The sequence below is a fragment of the Sinohyriopsis cumingii genome, chromosome 16 (genome assembly GCF_028554795.1).
Source record: "Sinohyriopsis cumingii isolate HCF-2022 chromosome 16, ASM2855479v2, whole genome shotgun sequence".
Lineage (NCBI taxonomy): Eukaryota > Metazoa > Mollusca > Bivalvia > Unionida > Unionidae > Sinohyriopsis > Sinohyriopsis cumingii.
Genome location: NC_142976.1, coordinates 56,815,171 through 56,835,423, shown reverse-complemented (window position 1 = coordinate 56,835,423; position 20,253 = coordinate 56,815,171). Strand labels below are relative to the sequence as shown.

The 20,253-nt window shown below is 35.1% G+C and overlaps 1 protein-coding gene across 2 annotated transcripts in view; it reads right to left on the bottom strand.

Annotated features, from left to right (window-relative positions):
- The window catches only part of LOC149780470 (uncharacterized), a 106,003-nt gene that overhangs the window by 33,006 nt on the left and 52,744 nt on the right, over positions 1-20,253 (bottom strand). For both annotated transcript variants that reach the window (XM_089937426.1, XM_089937424.1), the window contains exon 3: positions 7,583-7,650. In XM_089937426.1, coding sequence (XP_089793552.1) covers positions 7,583-7,650 — 68 coding nt within the window. The remainder of the gene's footprint in view (positions 1-7,582; positions 7,651-20,253) is intronic.

The following is a 20,253-nucleotide window of genomic DNA, read 5'->3' as shown; positions in this document are numbered from 1 at the left end:
GCCAAAAAACAAAAATATCACTCACCTTACTTGCACAATTTAACACTTGACCGTTTTACTAAACAGACTATATACCAGTAGTACTGTAAGAACACTATGTAACCAATTGCCCAAGCTTGAAATGTCAACTATCTATTTTACTAAACTCTGATTACAATTCTTTCTAAAGATAAAGGCATACATAATATGCACAGTCTCTTGCCCATAATCATTGTAAGCCAAGATCATTTAAAGTTTACAGATGACACTTTCATTTAACTTTTCACACAAATTCAAAATATACTTCACAAAATGCGTTGGAGTTTTATAGGTCATGGATTTCATTACTCATGTTACTTAAATCTGGAAGTGTTTGAGGAGAAATGCATGTTAGCATACTTTCTTTTATTAAAAGCTAAACATGCAAAATAAAAATTCCAAATAATCTGTGAGCAACGGCACTGAAAATATGAAATGTCATAATATATAATGCACATTACATGTGATGACATAAATGACAAATGTTTTTAGGCATTTTAACATGGTAATACTGTCAAATATCAAATCTGATTTCACAAAACATACAAAATTTGCTTCCAAATATGTAAGAATCTTAAAAGTGGGGAAATACTCTCTGCAGATAAATTTATAAACTTGTACATGTTTTTACAACAAAAAAATTGTTACTGGAGCAAAATCAATATCAGAAACAAATATAAACACTTGCAAACAAATATCAATAATTTTGCACACTCCTATCCTTATTTACAATATTCCACACAGTTTATTCTAGCCCGCAATTGTGCATTGCCTCTAATAATATTTCTACATTGTACTTTTTCTTCAACTATAAATTATAAATTATTCATTTTAATACCCAAGATGTTTTATTTTGCTGATTTCTGTACATTGTTCAACTGAAATTGCACAATTCCTACTTTCTTCCTTTCTATCTGGTTCCCGTAATTCCAGCTAGGGGTTAAATTATGTAACCCCAAACCCAGCTGTCATTCGTATTAGTCAATATTAAGAGGTTATTGAACAATCTGTATAATGAACTTTTTATTATATACCCAAGCTTCCTTACAGTGTCTAAATGTATTTTTGTCCTGAATTAATAACAAGGTCTAAACATGTGCTATATATTTTATTGAATTTCTTAAATGCAATCGTGAAAATTAAAGAACCGAAAGATTTTTACAATTTTGATAACTACAGTGTGTATGTGAAATTAAATTTTTACAAAAGAAAAGTCTCCTGAAGAAAGAATTATTACTTTTAAGGTTCAAAGTTGCAGTAAATATATATATATACACGCACACACACACACACATATATATATATATATATATATATATATATATATATATATATATATATATATATATATATATATATATATATATATATATATATATATACACACACATATATATATACATACATATATATATACACACATATACACATTAAATCCTTCATGTGTAACTCGGGGAAGATACTTTCCTTAAATATTAAGTTGTCTTAAATATGCAACTGGATTGGGTTGCCCCAGCAATAAGAGTATTTGCGAGTAACTCTTTCTGTTTGGATTTGAAAACTTTTTAATGTACATGATTTCTACAATTTAAGATTTTACTATATAGTGCCACACTGCAGACACAGCAATATGACTAACTGATTTCATCTCGTCCATATCATTAATATCAAATTCCACTGTCAGTCTGACATTTGTTTATGGCATCATCACTGCATAACTTTCAGATACCTGTATGTGAGACATCTGTTTTTATTTTTTGATACATCACTGTACTGATTCACTGCTTTTATATTTTTGTTACCTGTCAGTTGCACATGATCACATGTATTGATGGGTTCCATCTCTCATAACCACTTTATGGTTGTTTTCCATTCAAAATGTAAAGTCTTTCTTCCAAACAGACCAGTCCCCCATACCATCTTTTTCATTAGTTCTCAAAATGAGTGTACCCCCAGAGGCAGAATTTTATATCAAATGATGGATACTGTTTTCATTTTGCCCAGACTGAGTGTCCGGCTGTTCATCAGGGAGTTGGGGTGACACTGCCAGTGGTCTTATTGATGATATAGAACAGGACTAGATTTACTAGACATCTTTCTGATTTGTTCACATGCCCTGCATAAATGCAAGAACTAAAGGTCCATTCATCACCTCATTTAATATGCATGAATTTTGCTCATTATCAACTCATTTTAAAGACTGATGATATATGTTTAATCAAAATTCGATTAGAAACTAGACTTAAATAATGGTAACATGCTCATCCGATCAGATACAAGATCACTTCTTTAATACAAAAACTGTCCAAGATCATCATGATAAAAAGCAAATATTCCAAGTGTGAACAAAATCTAATCTGAAAGAAGGACCCTCATCTGTTAACATTAGCTCAACCTATCCGAAGCAAGATCACCTCATTCATATGCATTTTATCTTGATCACAATCAAACTTGTCAGAAATCCCACTGAAATAAGCATATGCTTTAAGTTTAATGAAAACTCAATCAGAATAAGGTCTTCAGCGTTGTAACATATCAGATTATTATTATGTTTAGATTTCCCACATATTCAAACTCAGCTGTGATAGTGATGTTGTAGAATCGAACTCCAAAATTTGATCAAAATCAAATAAAAAGCATGGCCTCACAGCTGTACAATAAACTCACTAGGTCTTGTGATCAGACAATATAACATGCATTATTACTAATTAGGTCACTCCATCTCAATGTTGTGAATTTGAGAATACACACTGTGAAAAGAAGTGTTTACAACACATGAAGGTTTGTAAACTTCATTTCCTTCTTGGAAGTAGCACCAAATTGTCAGTCCATGCACTGAAAACTACTTTGCAATAAAAAAAAATCTTAGCTACAAGTAAAGCTTGTAAAGCAATGTCAACTATGTGTACCACGCTGCTTCTCCCCCATATTCTCTTCAGTAACGAAATTTACAACAAAGTCCCTATTCTCCTTCCAATGATTAAAAATGTTATTACCAAGAAATTCTCACAAAACACTGACCCATCTAAATGTAAATCAACTATCATTCATGTGGCAGAAAAGACTGGTACAAAATGAGGCAGCTTGCTTGATAGTTTCTTCCACCCAATGACATAAGTGCTTTGGTCTTCAAAAGGAACACTGCTGACAAAGAGGTACTGAGCATTGGATCAAGTACATAAAAGAAAAAAAAACATGAAACTGAAGGCACAAAGGACCAGCTCAAACCTTACCCTTTCAAAAATAAAGGGTTTTAAGCTTAATTAGCACTGACAGATGAAGTTCTCACTACAATGTTTCACCATTAGAGACAGATTATTCCAAGGTCAGCCTATTTTTAATACATTCCACCCAACTGCTGATTTATACTATTATTTTGACAGAGTTATGTCAATTGGCAGGCCTGGAGCTAGTGCCTGCCCAAGAGTGTTGCTACATTAACTCACCACTAGTAAAAAGAGTTATACAGATGGGAGTTTACCAATTGATCAATAAAAGCAGGGAGGTGGGGGGGGGAGGGGGTCAATGGAAAGTAATACAGCATTTTCCCTTTTGAATTTCGTCATCCTAAGGTAAAGACTTTGAACCACTTTAGGCTTTTCTGTATTAGCTTTAAATCTCAGCTAAATGAAACAAACAGTAGAGTGTTTGAAATAATCAGAGAAGCTCAAACAAGAAAACCAACCAAGATTAATTACTACTAGTCATCTTCCATATGCCACATTGTTTTCACAACACATTGCTTATAGCAAAAATCATAAGCAAAGATTTATCTTGAAAATGTATGGGGGGGGTGTGCAGCTAATTTTAATTATATAATACATACATGCTATTGCATAGCTTTGCTTTTCAGTACCAAAAGAAACCATTCATTTGATGTAAATACATCCTCCTCAGTGTGCAGAGTTATCAGTATGATACAATGCACTCATGCAAAGGTGTTGCCAATAATTTTCTTGAGGGTGATGTCCCAAACACCTACCTCCGGGGTGGGGGGATCAGGGGAGTTGATGGGTGACTACATTATTTTAAGGTATATGCATACCAAATTTGCGACAATATTTATCTGACAACAATATATAAAGTATCTGCATACCCAATTTAATTTGATGAGCTGGTAAATAGTCCTTCTCTGCTTATCATTCCACTTCTTCAAAGCCATGGGAAATAGGAAATGGTCTATAACACACACACACACACACCCCACCCCCTATCTCAAGTGATCAGTTTCTGATGTCAAGAGCAGGGTGAATTCTGTTTTGTGAACTACTTCCCCTCTCACAAACTGCTGTTTGTAATGAGAAAACAACTGCAATTTAGGCCAATTTAAACACATTAGGGAATTGGTCTTCATCTTGTTTGAATATAATTTTCCACAACTCGATCATGTTGTCCCTGGGATATTTTCTTTTGTAGGATTACATTAGCTGCAAGGCTGTATTTAGCCAAGTTTGCAATCTCTGAAGAACTTATGTTAACATGTGAAACCATTTTCATTAGTAAATGGATTATCTTTCTTAGATTTTTGACAGAGAATACATAGCATCCACCCTTTTTGGTTCTAGCCAAAATCATTTGTAGTTAATCAATCACCTGCCTTATAATTTCTGTTCCTTGTCAGCCTCCAAATCCATGTGCTGTGGATGAGGTGCTGACTATTTCTGTGTCTTCAGTTCATGCAACATCTTCAGTTCTCACTGGAACATGAGAGCTTTCCTCTTGCTTGATAGTATGACAACAGCAGACGATCTTACCATAAAGAAATCTGTTATGTTCCATTTTAACAGTCATAAAACTCATTGCTTGTTATGCTCTATACAGTTCTGTTATGGCTGATCAATGCAGATTGTTAGACCCCTCTAAGAGACAATTAAATTGGAACTTCATAATAATTTCTGCAAAAACCACAGCAGATCTCAATCATACAGATGCTTGTATTCCAACACTAAATCTACCTTTGTACAGCTTGGGTGAGATCACTGGTGAAATGGACAACCAAGACTTAATTTGACAAACTGTTATTTTTCATTTTTGTCTTTTAAGAAAATGAAACAAAAAAAATACAATGCATGTTGGGTACAGCAAATTGCGAGAACCACAAATAATTTGTGTGACCTTTTCCCATATGGTTCTCAGAAGCTTTTGTGTGAGTAATGATCTTTGTTGTGATAAACCCACAATCCTGCAGCCTGGCAGCATCTCTGCTTGTGCACGTTGCATGGTCCATCTTTTCAATAGACAATGATTATGCCAGGACACTGGAGCTGGGTGGGAGGAGGGCATCTGACAATAGCAACAAGTAAGAATTCCATAATTCAAACTTGTTTTACCTATCCACCCCCAAAACAAACTAAATTTTAATAGCAGCAATAATGTACTGTTGTTATTGCACAGCTTAATTGGAAGGTTAGGTGGGTAGGCTGATGCTCTTGTTAAACTTATCCAAAATGCAAAGAATGGTACTCACTGCCGAGAGAGAGGTATATGATATAAAGCTGATCCCCCATATTGGAAGGGCACAACACACTATCCCTTACGTGTAGGGAGTGGTGCACCACCTCCCATATCATAGGGAGCAACATGCTTCCTTTGACATGTACAGTGCACCAACTCCCTAGCCAGATGTAGGAACACACTGCTGTGGCTATGATATGTGCGATACATCATCTCCATAACAGGAAGAAGCAACATGCTTCCCAGGGGATGAAGGGAGCAGTGCCACCATCTCCCTCTCTGCAGGGAGCAACATGTTATTCAGGGCATGAGGTGAGTGGTGCAACACCTCTATCTTAGGAAGGAGCAACACACTGCATGGAACATGAGGAGTGTCTTACTCCTCCTTTGTGGGAGGGGCAATCAACTCCTCGAACATTCAGTCCTGGACCCAGGAATGCTCTTCCAACCTGAAGGGCCAAGCCTCTTGCACAACCCTGGGTGGAGGTGGGGGCTGCAAGAAAAAAAACCAGAACATTCCAAAGGTGAGAAGGAAAGCTCCCCCCCCCCATTGACAGCTGCAACTGAAATAAGCTAGATTCCAAGTTTCAGAAGGCCATAATACGTAAAGTGCATAACAAATATTTTTTCATGTGCACTTTGAGTAATTGATGCAACTTTTGTGTGTCCCAATGTATCTTATGGCCACAATGCCCCACATACTGTCCTGTAAACTCACCTGGTTGTATGCAGTGCATACTAAGTACACCCTGTGTATGCACGAGGTAACTATTGAATGACTTGTTGGAATATACCTGTCTTTTTCTTTTAGAAAAGAAAGACATTTCCCAATGCTGAAACTTTTATTAAGTGACAATGCAGACACACGTGCAACAACAATGCGAAGCTAGAGCACTGTCAGATATTAATATACATGCTGAAGGAAATCAAAGAAATTCACTGACTTTATTGGTGGCATGTCAGTCTATTTTTTTGATGAAGGAATACACTGGCCTCTATGTTAGGGAGGTTCCGTTATTATTCCTTTAACACAAGGACTTACCCATACCTTAGTTGCATATTGAAATTTAGAAGACTGTACCCAAACTCCTGAAGGTCCATTAAAGACCCGAATTCTAAAAGGAGGCAAAGGTTACTGGCATATGTACACTCGCTACAAATTTTCTCTGGTGACAATCTAGGCATAATGTCTTTACAGCATGGTGTCCTTAATAGTGATGACCATTCTGCAGATAGACCACATGAGATGTACATGCGGATTATGTCGTACTAGCAATTCTCTACCCTGTGGGAGGATTTATTCACATCAAATGGACAAAAGAGTACAGTGGCACAATAGCAATGGGTATGTGATTATGTGATTGCTGCTATTAAAAACATTTTACAAGATAGCATCTGTTTCACAGAAAGCTTTTGCTCACAATTTTACTCTTAGCAATCTTTCACAAATTCTTTGTAAATATACCACTGAAGAAAAATCAATTCACTTCAGCTGTTTTAACTGTCTGACACACAAAGCCACTGCCAGAAAGCCTAACATATTCTGCATGCCCATGGATACAGGCATCATCCAGAGATAAATCAATACATCCTTGCTGTTAGCATATCAAAAGTCAACTCCCTTAGCCAGATGCATGTGTAAGGCAGAACTAGGGGTGACTGTTTACAATGATATATGCTGATATTACATATTTTGATTTCATCTGTGGCTATTTCATGCAAAAAAAATTGAATCAGGATATATCGAGCAATATCCCTATTAATATTAAAAATATCATTCATGGTCACGATGGATGGAGGAACCAAACTTTTTTGCAATGTAATCTAAGTTCAAAAATCTAAATTACTGAGGTCTTGCATAAAAAAGTTCTAAATAACAAAGTGACTATTTCTCATTAAAACAAAATGCTACGTGTACACTGCACTTCTGCACGATATGCAGGGCAAGCTTCAGTCCTATCTTCTAGTACCAGAATCTACTTATTTATTTTCCAAAACTGACGTGTAGCTATCTGTAATGATGCATATTATTTTGGTGTACAGTGCTCGATGATGTGAGCTTTAATCCAAGGCCTGATCTAGTGCAATTCAAAAAAGTGCATGGACTTACCAAATAGTCCTCTTCACAATAAACTTTCCCATGAACATTGTAGAATGCTTTGCCCCGTAATGTCCTACCTGAAAGTAAAATTAAAAAAAACTGCCATTAGAAGAATGGCTGATAATTACAATGTTTGTACAACTGAGATTTATTTCTCAATATTAGGTAAGATACCATTATACTATTCTCCCCCATCTGAAAATGATATTAGTCTGAGTTAGTATCCTATCACTGGAGAACTAAAATCATGTCCAAAAACATAAATGTAAAATTACTGGGTTTTTTTTAATTGATGTGCCAAAATTACAAGACATCAAAAACTAATTTTGGGCAACTTTATGGCATCCAAAAACATGTAATATTTTACAATTTGAATCTCAATCACTATCACCCTTCTACAGCCAAGAACTAATTCACTAATTAATCAGTCCCCTCTACCAGTTATACCGGCTGCCATTGTGTGCTGCAAAATGGTATTAAAACCAAAACAACAACTTAATCAGTCTATATCAGGGGTGTCAAACTCAATCGCTCAGCGGGCCAAAACTCAAATCACACATAAGGTTGCGGGCCGAACAGGATAAACATTCAATAAGCGGAAAATTAACCTTTTTTAAACATTAATATAAATTAAAACAGAAAAAAGTTTTAATAATAAAAAATCATTGGCATACCCATTTTCGCTCTTATGCCAATTTGTCAGAGCTGGATGTTTAGCAAGGCTGCTAATTAGGGAATTTGATTTGCACTTTATATCGCAGGGCCATTAAAAATATTTTTGCCTAAAATTCTCTCTCGGGCCGGATATAATTGTACGCTGGGCCTGATGTGGCCCGCGGGCCTTGAGTTTGACACATGTGGTCTATAGCTTTGGTTTGGTTTGGTTGTTGTTGTTGTTCTAGGGTTTAACGCCATTTTTCAGCACAAGATAGGCCATATATGGCGGCCAGTATAACTGGTGGAGGAAGAACCCTGGAAAACCCAGGAAAGAACCACCGACCCATGAGAAGCTACTGGCAGGCTTTCCCACGTACCCACGCTAGCCGAGCCTTGGACTCGAACATACGCAGACAGAGGTGAGATGGCAGTGATCCGGAACGGTGAGCGCTTTAGACCACTCGGCCACTCGGGGCCCCGGTTTGGTTTGGTACTTAATGGTATAGCAACACAAGTAGGTTATTTAGTGCTATGGTAATTGGAGTAAAGTGTATTGCCCATGGAAACACTTATGGAAGGATTCAAACCAGCACCCTTTTGGTTGCAAGTCCAGCATGCTAACCATTTAGCCACCACAGCTCCCCAGTCTAAAGGTCATATTTTCTTCACATTAAAATTGAATTGGTCTAGAAGAAAATAACTTATCTAGTACCCAATGACGTTCTGAAGAGATATTTCTGGGCATGAAAATTGTCATTTTTCCAAAAATTTGTATGCAACAAAACATTTTGATGAAATTTTGTGAAAATCTTGATTTCTATCAAGCAGAAAATGTCGAAACTTTTTCAGCTCTTGACAGCTTTGTCTGCCAAGGATCTTGATCAACTTCATTCACCATCAACTCTTGGCATTTGAAACAGTATACAGTATACCACTGCTCTATCTGATTGGTTGCAGCTAAGGAAATTTATTAAATCAAATTGCTTATTATACAGACATTGGAAGATAACTGGGAATAATCATAACTTCCTCTACTAACACCAATATGTTGCATGTTATTTTCTCCAATTTAAATCACATATTTTTCTTGAGTCCAGAATTGTGGTACGTATATTGATTTTGCGGTTACAGGCTGCAACTCTTTCATCTGCAAGAGGACAGTTGTTAAAAACACAATTTAGCTAGTTACACATGTCGTGGGTTGATGTCAAATGAATTGAATCAACAATGTTTGACTAGTAAAGATGAACTCGTCAAACCACACAATTAGCATTCATTACCAACATGAATGCACAGCCTGTAGTACTGTATACATATTTAATAAGAACTGACAATACCTGATGCTTTAAAAAAAAATCACATTTTACTGAGCATGTAGTCTTTGTATTCAATTCTATCCTTCCAGTTCAAAGCATTACTTCACCCTGCACCTATTCTGTCTTCAAAGCTTGATGGTCCCAAGGCTACAAAAAACCTTGTTTGCAACCCAAGACAAATTGACAATTTTACATGGTAAGTTAATATCTGGTGTCAGTTACCCAAAATTTCTCTTATAATAGCAAGGACCCCATTATAAATTCATGAATATCTCTATCGCAAACAAGTAGGCTTATTGTACAAGTTTTTCAAGGCCTACTTGCAAAATCAAAATAATATGCATGCATCTAAGGATAAGAGAGGTATCCACTGGTACAAGTACTAAATGTTTCGGAGTATATGACTCAGGCATCTAGTGCAGAGTCACTAAACAAAATGACAAAATATAAAACACTTATGTCACGCTGGAGTACACAATGTTTGCCACCACTTCCTAGATCACATCAGCTTTGGATTCTAAAAAAAGCCTATGAGCTCTTCCATGTCACAAGAGATAAATAATGGAGGCATGAGCCACTGTGACTATTTATTTGTATAGTTTACAACTCAAAACAGAAAGGTATGTGTTCAAATCTTATATCAGATCAGCCAAGGCCAGCTACCATGAGTCTTTGGGCAGGGCAGTTAACTCCACTGGCCTAAGAACTAAATAACCTATGTCTGTTTCTGTGCCACAACTCACCAAACCAAACCTGTTCTTAAAACAACAAAAATCTCTGAAGCAGGTTGTCTGACAGCTACAAAAGAACATTTTTAACCATAAAACTTGTCCGTAAATTTCATTTTTGGAATCATTTGTGAAAACAATAACAAACACACTTTACAATAAATCATTACAAAAATGTACATGGAACCTTATAAAACATAGCAAACTTTTCTTGCATTGATAGCAGGTGAACAAATGTCCTCGATGGCCTTTTTCACTGTTGCATATTATTATGACAGTGATTACATTAAAGCCATTATACTCATGCATTAAAATAAATCAATGGTTTAATGAGAATAAAAAAATGCATTTATTTCACAGGTACTCTGCACCACAACGCCTTGGCAGGTGTCATTCAGTACACTTTACCTTCAATCCATTATAATCCAGCAAATATCTATGCGAGATCAACAACCGACATTGACTCATAGTCATAGTCAATAATCAAATAAATACTGTCCTCAAATCAATAAAGAAAAAGAAATTTGTGACATGATCTGTGTTCAAGTAGTCGTAAAACCAATAGCTTTGTACTACTGAAGACAGTTATTGATGACACTACATGTTCTACTAGTGCAAATCTTAAATGGGTAGCAAATAGCTAAACTGGTAGAGGTAATCCATGGGTCACAATTTCAATAAATACTCAGGTCAAGGGGTTTGGCTGCCTGACATTGCATTCCCCTAAAATGCACTTAGCTCTCATTTTCTTTGAATGATCTAGCCAATAATGTGTTAAAAGTGACATCAAAACCAAGACACACGAAAAAACATCTGACTAAAAAACATCTGAAACATTTCTATATTTTATTTGCTCTGGATAAGTTCCTAACACTCCTTGACAACTATAAAGGGGTACAACAGTCTTGCAAAACTCGTGTAAAACATTAGACAGATAAAATGGTAGACATATAAAATGGATTTTGTTTCTAATACCCTGTGCTCTGTAACTCCAATGGTAATTTACATCAAGATGACTGAGATATGTTAAGAAAGCTCTCCCTCATTATAACACACTTCCTTGTAATATACACCTGGATATAATGCAATTTCTGATGTAACACAATACAGCTATAGACAATGACAAAAATTATATCATTCTACCTGAATTTTGTCTTAAATGTATGATACTATGGGTCAAAAGAATACAAACTGAAACCAATAAATATCTTTTCTCTCCTTTTTAAAACATTATTGACAAAACTGCACAAATACCATCAGGTGAACACAATTTATTTTGTTTATATAAACAAACATTATTCCTATAAAAATATTTCAGTGGTAATTTGTTCATACCCCTTCCCCCAACACAAATATGCAAATCAATCAGCACATTTTCAAGCATTCTTTTTATATGATGTTATGAGCATAATGTAGTCAACAATTATGGAGGGGGTATATAACAAAGAAAAGCACAGCAATACGCTACAGACTACATTTGAAAAGGCAGATGAGGAGTTGGTCATCAAGCAACTGCCTATATTCTGAGAATAACAGTATATTAAAATAAAAATGCACAAAAGATCAGTTTTGAGCTACAATTTAAAGTAGGGAACTAAACCTTTCAGGCAGAACAATGGACAAGCTCTAACCATCTGCCTTCAGTGGGGTTTAATCTTCATTTCAAGGATTACTGATTACCTTCAGAGAGATTTCCAGTTTTTACCACTTCTTTTACCAAACATTTTGAAGCCTGAATCAGGAAATCTCCATAATCTGGGAGATCACATGTAGACTGTGGTCCAATGTAGAATCCTAGTGGATTCGAGGTCAAGTCCATCAAAGTCTTATAGTTTTCTCCATGATAAAGACCACAGTTTAGACCAATACCTGAGCTGTTTTAGTTTATTTAAAAAGGATATTTGATTCTGCTTTACAGTCAAATATGTCGTGACAGACCATCTTTTCTGCCAAGGAAAATGGTTTCTCATGCAGTTTGTCTCTCAAAATTCCAGCAGCATCACTAAGCCACACATCAACATCTCACACTTTCACTTCAGTAAGACATTATTTTTTATTTTGCTCACTGGATTCAGCAAATGTGACCATTATATCCAGTTTTATGTTCAAGTGGATGTACATTTTCAGGCCATTAGCTGTCTGTTATAAATTCAAGAGTTTGTATCTTTATGTTGTCACCGGTAAAATGTTTCCTCATGATCAGACTGGGTTCAGCCTGATTGAATTCCCTCTTGATAGGTTTGTGAAGAGAAATGAAAACCAGTCAATTTTATATGAAGCTGGCATTTGAAATAAAGAATGCAAGCATTATTTAGCATTCCTGAAAGGGCAAGACAGTAGTGATGGTAATCTCTCTATTTTGGAGGTTAATGTACTGTGTTTATCTTGGTCAAACTTGGACAGTCAACTTTCAATGATGAATGTAATGTGACTTCCAGCTTGCCAAACCAAACCACTGAAATGTCAAAATAAGATGTTCTCTATATGCTGAAAGCAAGAAAATAGTCCCACCCATTCCTTCTGAAATAAATGTTAAATGGGTCTGAATAATTCTGTGAAGATCAATACAAATCTTTAACACTACCCTATCAAAAAAGGTCATAAAACTATTAATGAATTTATCTGTGCATTAAAGTGCCATACCAGTGAAGCTGCATTTATTCAGTTTATTTTTTAGTAAATGAAAATACATCTTCGAAATAAAAATATTAAAAAAACAATTGAAAATTTTTCATTAATAACTGCACGGGAACCTGTTAAGCATTGCATTCACACCTGGTTACGATAAAAACCTACTGCCAACCACTTACGGTATTCAGTGAAAAACAAAGTATGATGTCACATTTTGAACACTTGTAAATTGTTGTTGTTGTTATAGGGTTTAACGCCATTTTTCAGCACAAGATAGGCTATACATGGTGGCCAGTATTAATGGTGGAGGAAGAACCTGGGAAAACCCCGGAAAGAACCACTGACCCACGAGAAGCTACCGGCAAGCTTTCTCACATATCCACATTGTCCGAGCCCTAGACTGAACACTTGTAAATAAAAGCTGAGAAAATATTATCATATCTTGGAAAAAAGTCATTAGAAATTCAACATGAAAGCTCCTGAAGCAAGTGAACTGTCAATGTCCTGCAGGTCTTCACCATTTGAAGATGGGGAGGAAATAAGCTTGGAAGAGTCTGATAATGGTGTTTAAGGGGTTGCCGGTAACCAAATTAATCCCTATCAGTTTGAACCATTTATTTCCAAGTCCAACAAATCCAGTGCTGCATATGATGATTAAGAAGAAAGACAAAACACACTGTTTGACAGACGATTCATGGTTACTTTTTTTCAATAGGTCTATGTATGTACAATAGTATAGATATATGTATCTGATGATATTTACAGTACTGTTCAACAGTCCGCTGTTCATTTACAAGTGGATTTTTTCTCCACCTGTAATACAGGCTGTATTGCATTTCAGGGGCAAAGATGTGTTTACATGTTGATAAGTAAAAGGTAAACTGGATCAAAGTTGTAAGCTTCAAAAACCTGTGACCAGATTTTTTATGTATTTTAACAGTATTTCAAATTTTATGGAGAGGAGGTTCTCTTGAGCACATCTCTGTTGAAATAAGCAGGATACAACCTTCATGATATTAAAATTGAATTTAAATACTGTATTAGAAGTTGAAATTAAAATTTTTAATAGGCATGCTAATAGCTGATTTTTATAAGCTATGAAATAAATCCTTTGTTCTGTGTGGTAAGCATGAAATTCTATTTTCTTTCATATCTAATTTAATTTTACGGTACTGAACTAAATGTTTGACCTGTTCCTGACTTTAGTCAGTTTGTGTCAGTGTACTGTGCTATTGATGTGTTCATAAATGTGGGATTAAATCTGACAAGCACAACACTATTGATTTAAAGAAGAAAACTCTATTTTAGGTGTAACTGTGGACATTGTTTTGGTAATGCCTGCAGCAAAGGAATGTGTATGTTGTTGTGAGATAGAGAAGGTCACAAGTGTCTGCTATGAATACCAGGGGATACAATGTATGTAACACACCATCCAGGGTTCAGTCCAGTTTGTCTAGACATCCATTTTTTAAACGTTGCAGATAACCAGCATAGACAACAATTTGGAGCATGTCCTGAACAAGGAAATGAAGAAATAAGAACGTTCGAGTAAATTTTCATGTTCTTTTGTTTTCATACAATTTTGTTTTCATGATCTACATATGACAGCATACTGTTGTGGTTATTAATATAGCAAATAAATGAATATATTTTTCCTGTCATTTTATGCCACCTTCATGGATTGAACCTGTTCTGGAGGCCTACACTGTCTAACCATTATACCACAGTGATACTGATAGATCATGCCAAAAAACAACACATATACATGTACAAATGTTTTTTATTTCATCATATATCAGAAAATAGAATGGTATGAAATATGGATCATTTTATTTTATTTACGTAATACAAAATAAAGATAATTTGATCTACAGCATTAATGCATATTTTATTTCAACTAAATTTTCAAATTGTTAGTTCAGACGATATTGGTGTACAACATGCAGATAATCTGTTCAGTGTTGTTGGAACTTCATGGGGAAGGAAGTGAGGATCATCATTCCATCATGTGTTGTTCGGAGGATCCAAATTGTTTCCTGATCATAACCTGAACTACACTGGCTTTCACGAGGCTGACAGTGAGTAAATGTACCAAGAACATTCTGAATGGCAATGTCCAAGTCAGGTCCTTCTCATACTGACTACATAATGGAGGTGGTACCGTACATCTACAAGAAGTTAGACTCCGTCATTCATGCAAGACACCTGTCCAATTCTGAATGCTGTTTTCATCAGACATTCAACATAATCTGCAAATTATAGCAATATGCATTGTATTATACAAGCCAAGAAAATGCAACCTTTTGTTGAACATATTACATAAATTAAAATAGGTTTCTCTGAATCTGTTTGCATGTTTTTATATTTTTTACAAGAGGTACAAAAATTTATGACCATTAAAGTTAAATCACTTTCAACTTTAAAAAATATTTCGCCTTTATTGTTTGAATTGAATAAAAAAGAAAAATAAGTACTTTCACTTTCTTATAACAGCATTTATGCCTCTAAAAATAATGATATAGTATTCTGTTAATTAATTACTAATGTATATTCTCCCCATATGTTGAGTCAACAAGCATGTTCCTGACAGTGCATTCCCCTCTGTTCCTCGTGTTCAGCAACACATGCAGTCTAAGACAAAACATACCTTAACTGAGAAAGTTTATCAGTGACTTATACCAATGGCTAACTTTCTCTGACTTTTTGAAACAGAGTCAGCCATGATATAATTGAACAATTTTTGAACATGACAAAAAAATCCTAACACAATATGGTTACATTTCTACTACAAACTGTTCTGTAGGGATTGTTATTAATTCGCGATGGGAATAAACCACAACATGTTTTTAAACTTCTATGTTTACAGTGATACACACATTAGTCCAACAGACAAATGTTTCAATTAAATATACATGTAGGCCTTCTGAATCTAGCAGTAGAAAGATTTTTTTAAATCTATTCATACAGTCAAATTAAGCTGAAAAAGGCCAAAAGAAAATTTTGACAATATTCCTCAAATGTTTATATTTCAGTTCTTGATTTATAAGAAATTGATTGCGTTTGTTAAATTTTAAACTATGGAGCAACCTTCTATATTGTCCAAAAGGAAATAATATGGTGATCTGCACTGTACAGAAGGAAATGATTTTGTGATCTACACTGTACATAAGGAAATGATAGAGTGATCTACAATGTACAGAAGGAAATGATGTGGTGATCTAAACCATACAGAAGGAAATGATAGAGTGATCTACAGAAGGAAATGATATGGTATTCTACACCGTACAGAAGGAAATGATATGGTGATCTACAGTGTACAGAAGGAGATGATGTGATCTACACTGTACAGAAGAAAATGATGTGGTGATCTAAACAGTACAGAAGGGAATGATATGGTGATCTACACCGTACAGATGGAAATGATATGGTGATCATCACTGTACAGAGGAAATAATATGGTGATCTACACCGTATAGATGGAAATGATATGGTGATCATCACTGTACAGAAGGAAATGATGTGGTCATTCATCTGGTGAATATCTTGTATATAATGATATGGTACTGGTCATTAAAAACTTACCCTTGCTGCTTCTCTGTTTGAATAGCCCATTTTCATTTTCTAAAGGTGACACTTGACAAGTTGCTTCCTCTGATAGCAAAAACATTTCAAGACTACACAGTTGATGCATTGGTGTTGAAGGTTCTGATACATTTGCTGTTACTTTGGGTTGGTTGTCAGTTTCCTTCACACAGTGGATACAAGGGACAGCACTGTCATTCAGTTTGACCTTCTTTGGTGTCCTACCCATAAGCTCAGCCTCAAATCTATGTCTAAATCATAAATGGGAAGCTTTCTGGTGTGAAGCAAAAGGAACAGAGGGTAGAAAACTCGGACCATCCCAGTTTGCCTTTTTGAAGTTTACAAAATCTGTCCACCTACGAAGTGCTTGGTTTCTCAGAAAGGAATGCATGGAAAATCAGTATTCCCACAATCTGCTGCAACACACCTGATGCCACAACACTTGCTTGTAACCCAGACGATATCCTCTTGGCATGATTATGATAATAAAACTTTCCAAACTAACTATTATGGAACTGCAAGATGTGCTCTGTTTAGGATTCAACAGAAACGTAAGTAAGATGCATGTTCAAAACATGTCAGGCGATCATCACACCAGAAAATGCTGAGAGATAAAATAGGTCCAATGTGTATTATTTATAGAAAACACCCGAGTGTGTGTCTCTGTTATGATGTCAAATTTTTATATCGGTTTTTATTTATATTGCTACCAGATTTTATTATCCATTTGAATAATACTGAATTTTATTTACTTTTTTTACACTGGTATGGCACTTTAAGCATGTGATCTCTAAAGGAAGGTGTCTCCCATAGCAGTGGTCTTTCAAGTTAGGTTTTGCTGCACAAGCAAAATAAAATTACAAAAAGTTTATATTAATTTACATAATAAGACTGTACACACACTGACTCAACAGAATTCTACTCCATGAAAGATTCTCTGACTACAATTTCTTTATACCTGGGTTGATTTCTTGTTGTAAAGTATGTACAACAAAAAAAAAGATACAACATTCATCAAGAAAACAAAGCACATATTTTTAAATATAAAACAAATTACCTTTTACACCTAATTTATCCGATACATCATATTTAAATGTATATTTCAAAGTTTCTCAAAGAATTACCTGTCACTGATGATACATAACTAGATGAAAAAGATAACCAAGGGATTGTATAATAATGTCATAAAGGCTACAGATTATCTGACTGGCATCAGTAAAGACACTGTGCCCACAAGCATTTATTCAGTAAGAGGTATTGACCTGAAGGAGTCATCAAGAAAGTAAATATAATTAGATCTGCAATTCTCTAACTGCCTGCCACTCTTGTACATTGTGGTGAGCCTAACTATAATCATCCAACCTCACTGTTAAATGAACCATTGGATACTAATACAAATGCCAAATGCTACAAATATATTCACAAACAAAACTCAGCCTCTTAGAAAATGTCAGCAAAATCTGGTTACAAAAAATAAATTTACTTCATCTACAGACAAAAGACTTGGTTAATTCCCAATCAAGACAATATAACATTGTCAAAATGGTTCAAATGAAAATGAGCCATCTGTAACAAACTGGTTTTATTAAATCTAAAATACAACGAAAATTAGATATTTATAAAAAAATTTCCTTATCGCCACTCTTTTAAGAGATAGTTCCTCACTTCCTTTGTGCAATGATTTGCCCAATGCACAGGATGCTGCCAGATTTTTAAGTACTTCATCTGTGAAATCAGAATAGTCCATACCATGATGCTCTCTGAGTCTCAAGTGTCAGACAGTAAGTCAAAGTTTTGGCAGTTTTCAGAAAGTTTGGAGATAATCTGGATACAATCAGTTTTCTTATTAACAGATCACATCACATGTTGATATAATTTGGACTTTACATAACTAATCTTTCCATAATGAAAAACTAGGTTCCCAGAGTCAGCTGCACAAAAATTTGACTGCCGTATAAACTGTTTTCCTTTTGTATCTACATAACCTAATTCATTTTCATTATTACCTACATAGTTTAACATCATTGTTTTGTATTATTGTTTTGAAAAATTAAAAAATCAAAGTACAAATGAAAATTGATAGACCAATGTACAGTACTTGTGATAGACTGAACATCACATTTGTATTCACCAGGGCAATGTCCGGACTTGGATACATATCTTTGTAATTACATGTAATCAGCCATATCTTTAAAATGGGGCAGTAGATTTGATTTTAAAAAATTACTATATACATTCATTCAAGGAACAAATGAAAATGTATGTGCCAGTGGGGAAGTATTCTAATTTAATAGCCGAGTTCACTGACCTACAAATTACATGTTATGATCTATTGGCTTCTATGTATGGGGCACCAATCTTGCTGAATTCATGGTTGCTACAAACCACAAACTGAATAATTGAACAAACACTTATCTCTGAAGACAACTGGTACCTCTTTCCCCAATATTAAGTACAAACAAAAATTAAGGTGGGGGGAGGGGTTCCACATGAAAACTGATACCCACAAAAATAAATTCACGGTATATTGGAATGACTATTTATGGTTGTAATTTAGGTGGGTACCATCCTATGTTCAAACTATGTCACATTGATGGCAGCCTGAATTCAGCGATTTTCAGGAACAAATAGTCCTTTTAAAAGAAATATGCTATTATTAGTTTTTATGAGATTCTAAAAGTTAATTTTAAACCACTGGGCTCAGTTTAAGGGTAGCAGTATCATTTTGCAGTAATTCTTTTGAACAGTTGATTAGTAGATACAGAAATGTTTCCATCAGAAAAAAAATGATATCAATACAATCAGAGGTGCACAATACTACTGGTATACTGGTTTACCAAAATATTTGTTTCTGAAGGAACACTTTCATTGTATTGGTACATTATTAGTTTCCATCAGTAAGTAATGTACAGAAAATCCTGCAATGTGGGTATATGAGAAAGCTTGCCAGTACTTCTCATGGGTCGGTGGTTCTTCCCAGGGTTTTCCCAGGTTCTTCCTCCACCATTAATACTGGCCGCCATGCATAGCCTATCGTGTGCTGAAAAATGGTGTTAAACCCAACAACAACAACAACAGGAATCTTGTTAGGGCTTTAATGCTATTAACAGCATCTTTTCATTATTCATGACAAATCCAGTTCAAAAATTATATTAACAAAACTGTAGCAACTGTCAAACATAAATGGTTGATATTACAAATATAATTATATTTATGATCATTTAAGCACATGTTTCACATGTGTCACATATGTCAACACCTGTGGCCAAGAGAATGCCGTGAAACATTCAAGTCAAATCCAACTTTCAGAAGAAGAAAAACTGAAATAAATCAGCTGTATAGTTTTACCCTAGTGCTGGCATGCTCAGCCAATCAAATGCAAGGCAGTGTCATTTATATGCATAATTTCAACTCATAATCACGCTCAATCAAGATCTTGATGGCACTCAGGCTTGTTTACCAAGTTTGATCAAAACCCTTCAAGATCTTGATGGCACTGGCTTGTTTACCAAGTTTGATCAAAACCCTATTTTAAAAAATACAGTCTCCAGAGTGGTAAATAAAACAGCTAATCTGATGCAACATCACCAGATAAATGTGTATGGGTTTTGCTTATTATAAATATCATCCAGCATCTAAATCATATTTGCCTACTCACTAATTCTGATAAAAGTGTGGTCAGAAACATACTCCGTCATGTTGTACGAAGCTCAGCCAATCATTAGTGTATGAAAATCTTCTTGTAACAAAACAATATAGACAACCT